We start from the raw sequence: 12,027 nt of genomic DNA on the forward strand, positions 1-12,027 counted from the left end.
AATGTCACTAGGTTTTCGAGGGTCTACTATCTTGTTTCACCAATTTTCTCGGTGAGCGAAAGCGGTAAAAATCACCCAGAAAATGTCCGATTTCACTACCTTGCGTCGAAAGGCGAGTCGTGAGAACCCGGTTGTTTATTGTTGATTTCTACTAGGTTCCGCTCAATCACTGAATTCACTACCAGAAACATTGAATATAGATTCAATTCCAGTACATATATACAGATCTAGAGTTCCGGTAATATATAGCAATGAACACATACATCCTACGCTCCCTCGTAATTTGTGAAACAACGTCTGCCTAAAACCACGTCCGCCTAAAACCATGTCTGCCTAAAACCATGTCCGCCTAAAACCGCGCTCTGCGCTGCACAACAGAGCCGTCTGCTGGGACTGGCATAGGATGACATCAGAATACCGTAGCAAGGCCGGGAGATCACTCGTTGCGTCAAAATTTGCACATACCTGTCTGTTGTTTGCCATGGTAAGGATTGAACCTTCCCCAGAGAGCAAGCCATGGAGCCCAGCAGACGAGACAACACCAGAGATCAATTTGACTAAGCCAGTCCAGATTAGCCGGCCCGAGCAGAGCGCTGGAAAGTGCAAAGCTAGAGACAGTGTTGAGCGATGCCAGCGCACGACGAAGCTCGACGACGCCATGTTGAAACTTGAACATTTAGGGCAGGGTTGATTGGACTTGGTAGTTTAACGCAACAGAAAATCACCAACAAGTAGGTGGTGAATTCCCGAACCGTTTCGACGCGGATCGTCGTTGGTGAATTTCACTACCATTCTCGGTGGATCAGAAATCAGGGGAAATCACATCCAAATCACTATCCACTAATTAATGCCGAAGTTTATTGGTGAAAGGCGGTTTTCACCGAATAAGTTCAGACAGTTCACCACTTCTCAGGCACACAGTGAGAAGTATATGCAAGGTGGCATGGAACATGTACATCTCTGCCGTCGCTTGGAGCCACTATCGCCTTGTTGGATCCGTCATGTCAACTCGGATTGCTACACATGTTCCCCCTGTTTCTCCATTTTAAATTTCCCTCCTCGCGCCGCCCTCGATCCACGGTACCCGCATCCCCGCGGCTGCACTTGTCTCCTGACCGACCCCTCCCCTCGCCATCCAGCAAGGTCGACACCTCCATTACTCGCGACCCGTCACGGTCTTCACTCGCGTGCGTGCGTGCGTGAGCGCCGCTCGACCTGCTGACCTCTCCATCCGGGCCTCGACGTTCCGTCCGGGAAACGTGGGCGTGTGCAGGAGCGGGGTTTATGTGCGTCCAGGTGCGTTCGCTGTCTATTCTGGGACCTTCCTCCCAAGGTCCTCACCTTTGAGCGCTGAGCTCCCGCTGACATGTCTCGCCTCGTTGTCCGTGCCTGCGTTCGTCGCTGCGGGCGCACTATCCGCGTAACAAACACCTCGGATGGCGCTTACCGCACGACAGACGACACCCTCGTGTCGCAACATCTAGAAGAAACTCGCGACACGCCGTGCGTCTTTTTAACTGCCAGTCTCTCGGTGCCTTCCCCCTTCAAGCCCATGACCCAGTCCCCAGTCCTGGCATAGCATACCCAAACCTCACTCCAGGGCGATCGTCGACGCGTTTCAGCCCATGCCGACACTCCCAGCTCTCCAACGAGCAGAATGGGCCCGCAAACTCATCCGGGAGAGGTGCCCTAGCCTCCTCTCCGTGCACCTCGATTTTCGCAAGTGCTCCGGCGCCAGAACATAACACGTGGATTGACCTACAGTTCGCGTAAACTATGGAGCATTACCACTGCATTCGTACATGCATACGTGACGCATTCTCCCACAGGAACATTACCCAGGGTGTCATCGTGATCGTTGCCGTCGAAGACGAGTCTCGAGCTTAAGCCACGTCGAATCCGCACGATGCTTGTGCATAAATAAAATATATTTCATTCCTGGCACCGCCTTCTTCTCCAAGGACAGCATGCGTGACTATCGTCATACGAACTTGGCGCGAAGTCCAGCTGCTTACCACGCATTCCCTGCGGCTCGCAAAAGCGATGCCGTTACTGCTTGTCACAACGAAGAAGGTGGCGAGATGGACATGTGTTGGTCACGAGCTCGATGCGAGCGGTACAATCGCGCTCACAGTGGGGAGTGAGTTATACTCGCATATCCCTTGTTCGTACAGGACTAGACGCAGAATGCGCAAAGACGATAAGCTTCATGTCCTCGGAACGTTCGCTAGAGCGTTCGTCTTCTCTGTCGGTGAGGGCGGGGTGCGAGGTAAGGGTGGCAGACCTGTTCAACGCAGTTCTTGCACCGGCACGAGAAAGTGTCCACCAGACGTAAGCGGATAATGCGAGTGTCGGTCAGAGAGATAAGCGTCGGACTCACTGTGAACGATTCTATAGATTATTGAGGCAGATACAACGGCTTGTTCGCCGCTATATTTCTTGAGACTAGTTTCAGAAGCAACTCGGGTGTTCGAATGGCAGTGGTCCGTTGGCGGACCAGCATTTCTGGAAACGGGGAATACGATGTTGGACATCTACACGTACTATCGTGGCCTCGATCCTGACATCATCTTGTTATCCTCGATATGCCTGAAACACCATGTTCCTCTTGGGGGTTTGCATCTTTATGGTTGAATTGCTGGCGCATATTAACACTAATGACGCGCCACGGCATCCTGTGTAACATTTCTGTGAGATATCATATTGGATAGTTGTCTAGGAATATAGAAGTAACACTCCATACCTTACGCAAACCGTAGTTCAGATGATATGACTGGCACTGGGACGTTAGGCACCCAAGTCGACCAAGGAGCGTTCCGCAACGGCGACATATTCTGGGTAAGATGTGAGTTCTTTGATTAATAATATACCGATCAACGAACATAATAAGGATGCTACATACCTTATGAAAACTGTCGTTCAGAAATTACGAGCGATTGTCCCGCGTCTGTCGTTAAGCGCCCATTGGAAAATTAGACGCTCAAGCTTAATGCACACTGTATATCGCGAGGCTCGATACAAACGACGAGGAACGCACTCACGGCAGACGCGTCCAGACAGCCGTCCTGTATCCTCTGCATCACAATTGACCTCGTTCATAGTGCAGTAGTCCGTGCGATGTAGATGAGTTTTACGACTGAGGAGGTGATGTTTCGTCTTTCCGAGTCAGCTGAAGACGCTAATACTGCAAGACACCTCGAATGATGTTGGGAGGAGTACAGAAGTAGATGGGTTGGGTAGAGATGATGGAATACAGTAGCCCTTCAACATCGTCGGCAGCGGGCACTTCGCGCATCGTCTCGTGCAGACATTCAAAGTGTGAGATCAAGCCGTCCACTGATAGCACTTCGACGTCAATACTATATTGCATAGCCCGGCGCGGGAAAGATGGAGATGCCCATGTAAGTGCTGTGGGCAGCAGACGGCAAGCAGACGGCAAACGTCAGACTCGCTCCTGGAATTCCAGTACAGGCAGGATGGGCGTGCACGAGGCCATAGTACTCCTGCGGAAAGGTGGTGTTTGAACCTAGGGGCACCACGCGTCGACGGTGCGAATGGCTGGCGCATACAACCTGCTGGCCTCGATCAGGGAGAGTAGTCCTTGCGAATCGTCCACTGTGAGTGTACTACACGAATTGGCAGCTCAGGAAGCAAGGCGTCGCCGGGGGAAAGCGCTCCTGGAATGTAGAACGTGACTTGATCGAACGGCTGTGAGGCGACTGGCGTGCATGAGTGACAAGGCCTGACATGTGTATGAGAGTGCAGGAGAGGAGGATAGGACAAGAACGCTTGTTCACACATATTCGATATGTTCTGAAAAGAACGAGCTCGCCTCCATGGATGGCTCGATATAGGGCACAAACCACCGTCAGAATGCGAAAACTCGCCAGCAGAGATCGGACGCACGATAAGGTGTAATGACACATGCCACATATTGTGCGATTGCGGAGCAGTTGGATGCGATCCAGGAGATACCTGGTGTAGGCTAAGTCGTCCACGTAAACATCCGCTACATGTTGTAGTATCAGGCAATCCTCGGTGACAAAGCAGCACGGTATCATTAATATTCTGCAACCACAAACAAGGCCATAAACTAGCGAACTCACTACATGCGTCGTTCTTGTCTGCGCTCCTCGTCCGCAGCGCATATGCTGGCCCATCACATCAGCAAAAGTCAACTCTTGCTTACCTGGGTTATTCCCTTGATTAAGGAAAAATTAAGGAAATCCCCATCATTATTCTTCCTTATTCGCCTTAATTAGCCAAATAAGGAAGCAGACCTCCTTAATCAAGGCAATAAGGGAGCTAACCAAGAGTTGACTTTTCCTGATGCACTGCACCGGAAGCCGAGGAAGCTCCATATTTCTCACATCGTACTGCCGTGTCCGAAGGATTTGCCATTCAAACCAGTATTCAGAGGATCTTGAGGATGCGAGTGGAGACTTGGCATCCCAACTGTCCTGGCTTGCTAGCATGCTCGACGGAGCGACAGATCGATGGTGACAAGGAGACATTTATTGCGCCAGGGCGAGTGACCTCGGAATCCACCGATCAAGTACGACCATATGCATCGTAATGTAGGAGAAACAACCGCGTAGAAAGGTGTAGCAATGGCGAACAACCGGAGACATGGTAGGACGAGGAGAGCTTGGGCGTGGGAACAACATGTGCGCGCTTGTCTAGTGCCCGATCGCAGAACACGAGGCTCTCAAACGTCGCAGCGGAAGAATCGCGGAGGAATCTCCCACTCTTTCCTATTCGACGCCGGTCTGTCTCGTTATCTCACGAAGAATATTCCTACTGCATTTCAACTGGCTGCCTGCGCTGGGATTTTGCTAGATACAACCTCTGTCCTACTAGTGTCCCAGATCTCCGCTTCCCAAAACACCATCCAAACTTGGACCCACCATTTCATCGACGCGGACACTGATCTATGCAAGGGCGCATCGGGACTATGCCGATCGTGCAAGTGTTTCCTACCCTTGAATATTTGAATGGTCGCAAGCATAGTATCATGTCGCCCTGAACATATTGTCCGCCCAGCACGGACAACAAAAACCTAATTAAGGATGCTGACCGCAGGTAATGAGTCCTAGATCTGACCTGAGGAAAGAGGAACGCGGACAAAATCGCAGATGCTGCGATCTTCGTACAGAGCCCGGATCTCGCTGCCTACGCGTTAGATCTTGCTGCGGACCGTGTCATCCATGTCCAGTAAGTAAACCTCTTCTTAGCCGTCCTCCTCTCCTGTTTTATATTCTGCAGCCAATCTTCTTGCAACGGTGCACCGAAGAGATAAGATAGAAGACGGAAAACCATCGGAACCAAGTAGCTTTCTTGGTTGTGCTTCTGGCTTCAGAGCTGGTATCTATCGACATTCCATGGCCTCGTGGGACCGGTGACTTGGTGTCTCTTGTATTGAACCTTCCCTGCGAGCCGTTGCCGAGACGAGCGTATATCGGAACCTGGAAAATGAGAACCGACGTTCACCCAGGAAGGCTCATCATTCTGCACATTTCGCAACATGTGTTCAGAATTGTGGACAGCGGAAAGTCGTATAGAGGGTGGCGCAGTCAAAGACGAGTAGCCGCTATGCAGGTGCGAGCTTTATAAATCATAGAATATGGCTCGTACCTCTCTAGCTCTCCCGACCACGTACTCCTCCGCGTCGTGGGGGGAGGCCGTCCATATATCGCGCAGAAGTTGACGGATTACGAAGATCGGGGATAAGAGTAAACGAATTATCGGCGTATTGGTATCTTTCACGATGATGGTCAAAGTGGTCAGAAACGTTTGAACTGGCTCGTATACACAGGCCTGCGATTGGGTACACGACACTCTCATCCATCTGCGGGGCGGCGCGCCTAGTCGTATTTCGGGAGCCTGTCGGGTGAAAGCCTCATCGCTAAGCAGGCCTCGTGTGACTGAGCTGCAGTTGCGCCCGCGTGCCGTTATGCTTCCTCCAGAAAAAATATGGCACTCGCAGCGTTAACACCTACAACCAGTCCGGAAACACCTGGGAAGGCACAACAGCCGTTCTGGTCTCCTTGGCTGGTGACCTGGAAGCGGTACGGTCCTTCCTGCAGATGGCACTGCGAGCGGAGACATACGTTGGACGTCCAGAATCTGGTACGGATGCCTTATTTAGCAAGCTGCGGTTGTACCATTGCTGAAGAAAGCTTCGTCCTTGCCAACGATACTTCAGCAGACAGTACGGGCGGCCCTGCGCAGACGGCCGTCTCGATCTTCCTTCCAGACCGATAGTGTCTCCAGGCTCCACAGAAGTAACCGTGGGGGCCTATCACCACGCTGCTATCGGTGGACAAGTGAGAATATCTCCCTTTCTGCAAAGATTCTGGATACTGACGGCGCTGCGAATGTTCATCACCTGCGGAGACATAACGACTCGATTCATCCAAGGCAAACGTTGTGGCAGAGTGGGTCAGCAAGGTAGAGCACGCTGTTCCGAGTGTGGACGTGTAGATCCAATACGGCATCGTCGCTGTCAACTTGCGCACCAGTGAGATGATGGAGGAGATGCAAGGGCAGAACAGAATGATTTCAGTGTGGGCGTGATAAACAACGTAGCATATTAGAGCACGTCTGCATGAGTTGACGAAGCAACATCCGAGGGCGCTTATCTGGTCCTGATCTAGCACGATGCTATCAAACCCGGAATTGCGAGGAACTTGAATTGCGACGCTGGCTAACTATAGTACTCTCGAGGTCTTGACTCTTTCGAATTCCTCCCTCTTGCACGACTCTGTGTCGTGAGTATTAAGGTATAACTAGACCAGAAGAACATCACAAATACAGCATACATAGGTCCGGAGGCACTACCAACTCTATCACCGGTGCGACTTGGATATTTCAGCCCAAATAATGAACTTCCCGCTCCAAATTTATGATGCATAGTTCGTTAGAGTCACAGATCGCCTTAACTCCTGCGTCAACTTCGGCTGAAGACTGCTAGTCCACCATCCTCTGATATCCGGCGCGTTGTATTGGACGTGTGCATGCGATGATTATATTTTAACCACTACGCTTATAGACATGTTTAAGCAGGCGACATTATACATACCGCTCTTATCTCTTCCAAGCTTACACTGTTCATGCTACTGGAAGTATCACATTTTGACACATAAACTTCGCGCGCGCGCAGACTGCGGAGCATTGTCGTGTGAGTGCCGAAGTTCCGAGCCTATTTCCGTTCACCCGCATTACTACTTTAGACCGTTGAGCTCTCCGCTCGGGCATATATTGGGTGGCCAGGATCTGTTCTCCTACGCTCTCCAGGCTCGCACTGTGAACATGGAAGTGCATTGGTTGGTGTGCGGGCCAAGGATTCGAGCAGCAGAATCTCTGAGTGAGATTGGCTCTGGAACTATGCATGCTCGGGGGAGAGCAGTGCACATAAACCCGCGTCTGATTTGTCTGAGGTTGACACATGGTGTACAATGTTTGTCAGGCATGCGGATTCAATCTGTTTGCAAGCGGTGTGTGTGCATGTATCAATGACATGTCTTCCCCTCTGTGCATACGTACGAGCAGTCGCTTCCACCAAGTCTTTAACCTCAATCTGACGGATTTTTAAACCTGAGCGGGCATTTAGTCCATCCATCCATCGCCGTGCCGGGGCCGGGGAGTACGGAGTGGAACCGACAGTGTCAATGAACGTACGCTCCGAGCAGTAAACTGTAATTATAACTGAAACATTTGCCCTGTTGCGAGTTATCGGAACGAGAGAGCGTCCTGGTCAAAAGGGGAGCTCGCTCGAAATGCCTAGCATTCGTAACTACGTACAGTCCGGATTGAACAATCGGGTGCTACTTCGGACCTCAGGCCGATTTCTCCTAGAAACCTCGATTCATACGGATTAATGTCCAAGCCAGTTGTTAGTCACACAATCAAAGTGGCCTGTAGTCAAGCTGATGGACCGGAACCTTCTCCCCCTTCTCGGGCCCCTTCATCTGTCCCAATAGCCAATATGAACATCTCAGTGTGCGAGACGACACAAAAAAAGCATACCTTTACTAGAGTCCTTTATGCGTTGTAGCAGTTTCTTAGCGGGTATCGATACAGAGCTTCAAGACGAGGAATAATATTTAGCTGACGAAGACTCGACAAGTCGTCATCTTCAAAATGCAAATCATTAGTATTTGTAGCATCTGAAGTAATTTGTAAGGATAAGCAGCTGAATGAGCACACCATGCTGTATTACGAGATCAAAAATTTCAAGCGCAATTTTGTTTAATTTCCAATGTGAGGCATCCAATATTTGCTTGACGGCCCACAGGAATGATACGGAGAGCATGTATTCTCTGGCGGTGTCTGTGGAAATGATGCTGCAGTCTATGACAGAGAGTTAAATAGATCAGACTTACCATAACGAGAAAAGGCATGGAGTGCTGCCATTACATTAGCATGGGGATAGTCATCCACAGTACTATCCAGTCTCGAACGCAGGTGATCGTTATCAAGTATCTGCACGAGTTTCCCAGGTGTTCCAAGGTCGAGGAAAGCACCGCAAATGTCCTCTATGACTTCCTTCGTCACTAAGGACTAGCTGAAGAAGCGGAAGCAATACCCTTTGTTACCATCCTCGCGATAACAGCACTTGCTATGTTCCACATGTCCCCGGGATGTACTAGTAGCATCTGAAAAATGCTGCTTGGCACACGGTGCTGCACAATTGCTGCCCTAACATCATCTTTATGACAGCTTTAACAAATCCTCAAGTATGACACAATTAAAATGAATGCTGACCTCGTTGTAAGGAGAGACGTTTGAGCATATATAGCATCTTAATCTGCACTTCCTTGTCCACTGATACTCCAGCACGTCCATATAGGTCCATCATACCGGTGTTGAGAATTGTCGGACAAAATTCATCTGTTGTCAGCACATTAGTGATGTGCCTTCCAAAAACCGAGTTCTGTTTACGAACCATAGATTGTAAGATCAGTTAAGATGCTCAGTGAATCTGCATCTTGCTGTGCCTGAGCAATGGGGCAACTGCTTCAATAAATTTATGTTCAACCATACTGTGACGCAAATTGGCTGCAAGAAAACATGAAGACATACAATGTAGACAAGTATCTCACAACGTACCATTGGTTATAATTGAGGAGAGTGTTGACCAATGGGTGACAAGTCGTTCGCCATCCCGAACCAGCTTCAGCAATAAACCAATGAAGCCGCAATCGAGAACCTCTTTCTCGAGAGAGCCACCTGCCTTTCTATGAGCAAGAGACTGTACATTATGATGGTAGCTCTTCACCACTGTGCAGCATTGATTGTAGACTAAGCAGAGCCGCCTCCGTTACTTCCCGGTCATTTTGTCCAGATAGCCGAATAAGCAGGACGATCACCCTTTGCCAGTCATCAACATTCACGTCCCCTTGTGTAATTCTGTAATTACTGGCAGCATCAAAGAAAAAAGATGCACTCACATGGGGTCCCAATCCTACTCAACTCATTTACTGCTCAAGCCTTTGTTTGTTGGTCATCACTGTTTAGATACTCAGCAAAAGCACCAGCCACAGAGGCATTGTCGGTGACAATTTTAGGGACAGGTGCTGCTTGATTTAGTCCGATATCAATGACCAGCAAGTTGGGACTTACCTTTTCCCATTGCAATTCGTGAAATGGTATGTAAAGTTGACCTGCGTAAGAGATCCACTTCACCCTGGAATGCATTTTTCAGCCAAGTAAGGTAATGGGGTGTGAAGCTCTCTGTGTGACTACATGTCAGCTCTGCTCAACTGATGCATTCATAATAACACACAAGCAGTTCCATATTGTTCCAACCAATGAATCAACTCCTCCAAGCCTTGCATTTCAGCTACATTGGGTGATAATTAGCTGCACAAGCAGTCTTGCATAATCAGCAAGGACACACCTGTCTGTTTGAATGAGTCAATACTCCATTGACTGAGCACAGTATCTGGAGATAACACAAAATCCATGAAATCAGTGACCACAGCCTGCCCCTTATGCTTTGCAAGGCCCTTAAGGAACTGCACTCCATCAGAAAATATGGTCTCTTTATGAATTAATGTGAGCATACAATCATTGTGATCTGAACAGATAACCCATACCATTGTGGCCTCCTCCAAGCTGCTGCTGGTACAACATGCACCACCAATGACAGCCCTTTCCTCCAGGTTTCACCCCCGGATTTGTGCCTATCATTACACATTGAATTAGAAACAAATAAAAGCCAAATAAAAATGAAATGTACATAGAGCAACAAATTGTGGAAACATGCGTGAAGCAGAGTGCAAAATATCTTTTCGAGGGAGATTCATTAAGTTGATCAAGGCATTTGCAACTTCTTTGGTCTCGAGGATACTGTCTCGAAGCTTTACACGATACCCGGGGAGTGCCCACCATACAGGCAGATCAAACTCCATTAGCTGAAGTGCCGATACCTGCATATAGGCAGGTAACTTTTTCAATATTGAGACAATTCCTGAACTAAAGGTGTTGATAGTAGATTTGGCTGGTATATCTATGCCAAACAGAATCAACCAAACAATAACATATGAGTAAATAATCTCACCTCCCACAAATTTCGAAACTTCTTGTTCAACTAGATGAGGATTCAGTCTATGAAGAGTGAGAAGTGCAGCAATGGCAACATCAACAGCATCCGTAGACAAGCAATCTATGACAAATTTTAAGAATGATGAATCATGCGGGTGGGGTATCTGAACATTAGGGTCCGGCAGATACAGAAGCAGGATCGTTCGTTTGACTTGCGATGACTTGTCACTCTCTGCCAATGCTAGTGGCATGAGTATGTCCTTGAAGCCTCTATCCCATAATAAGGATAAATTATGCCGACCGACATAGACCTCTTCAGGGTCATCTGAAGAGCAAATGCCGATCCTGAAAACCAATTCTACGGCCTTTGCTTTGACTTCATCCGCCAGTTGTCTTTCGAAAAGACCTTTGAGCGTGCTCAGGTATGTTCCACCGGCTCTGATAATGGCAGTCACCCCTGCATCTGGAATTCATTATCAGAAAGAACACATGCTGAAGAACAGTCAATATCGCACCAAATTCCGCTAACACTAATAAACGGTCTAGAGCAGACCGCAGCTCTGGTTCATCGGGGTACTCGAGAGCTTGCACCAGGGAAACCGCGGAGGAGGTGTCATATAAGTCAAACTCTATCATCTTCCTCATGAGCCCGAACCCGTCTATCCCGATCAGTTCATTTATATGGTCTTTTCCGAGAATACCATCCCAGGTGCGGGTGGCGCCAGGGGAGGATATAAATCGAGCACGAGGGGTGTATCCTCTCTTAAGAGCAACAGAAGCATGTATCTTCTGGTCTGGTCTGATATACCGATGTTCGCCGCAATGAGGGGCTGCCCTGCGTAACCAATGAATCAGTCGAGCGTACGACCACCACGGCAAATCTTCTGGTGGCGCTAAATGTGGCAAACTTTCTGAGTGACGGAGGAATGGGAGGAGTTCGAGAATCCACCACGGTGGGGTGAGAGACTCAATTGGGGTCTCATGTTTGAGTCGCTCCATATTCCATCCTACTTTCGTAGGCTTGAACTTGAGTCCCGCTGTACGCGCTTCATTCGCCATCCAGAGAGCCGGTATATCCTCCATCAGTAACTTATCTTTTGGTTTGTTCCCACCTCCACTGAAAAAGAGCCAATGGACAGTTAGAGTGTGGTGACATGCATTGAACTGGATACACTGACATGTCAGAGTGACAGCCTGCAAACCAGACTTCTTTCAAATGGGTGCTTGCGACCTCTCGCCTCGGCATGTTTTCCCCATCAGCTTGTAGATGCTGCGATTTCTTGACTGAGTTTGCAGCACTAGGCTCAAATAATTCCGGGGTGAACTTGACCCGACGCTCATCAAGCGCGAGGGCGTGACGAACATGGCAGATGTGGTCACAACTCCGAGTACGGGGTAGGTCTTTCTTGCGCCCGAACACGCCTACAGAAGAGACTGTGTCCCTACACCAAATAACGTTGGATAGCGCTGTTGAGTACA

At 49.1% G+C, this 12,027-nt stretch overlaps 2 protein-coding genes across 2 annotated transcripts; both read right to left on the reverse strand.

Annotated features, from left to right (window-relative positions):
* Positions 1-349: 349 nt before the first annotated feature.
* Positions 350-676, reverse strand: SCP_1004930 (hypothetical protein; the record flags this gene model as incomplete). Its single annotated transcript, XM_027762358.1, has 2 exons — positions 350-393; positions 466-676. The coding sequence occupies 2 exons, from the start codon at positions 674-676 to the stop codon at positions 350-352; spliced, it is 255 nt and encodes an 84-aa protein (XP_027618159.1).
* Positions 677-8,043: 7,367 nt separating this feature from the next.
* SCP_1004940 (hypothetical protein) lies at positions 8,044-8,860 on the reverse strand (the record flags this gene model as incomplete). Its single annotated transcript, XM_027762359.1, has 5 exons — positions 8,044-8,135; positions 8,209-8,331; positions 8,385-8,537; positions 8,588-8,710; positions 8,767-8,860. 5 exons carry the CDS (start codon positions 8,858-8,860, stop codon positions 8,044-8,046), a joined length of 585 nt encoding a protein of 194 aa, XP_027618160.1.
* Between the last annotated feature and the right edge of the window lie 3,167 nt (positions 8,861-12,027).

This window comes from Sparassis crispa, assembly GCF_003851025.1.
Source record: "Sparassis crispa DNA, contig_000009F, whole genome shotgun sequence".
Classification (NCBI taxonomy): Eukaryota; Fungi; Basidiomycota; class Agaricomycetes; order Polyporales; family Sparassidaceae; genus Sparassis; species Sparassis crispa.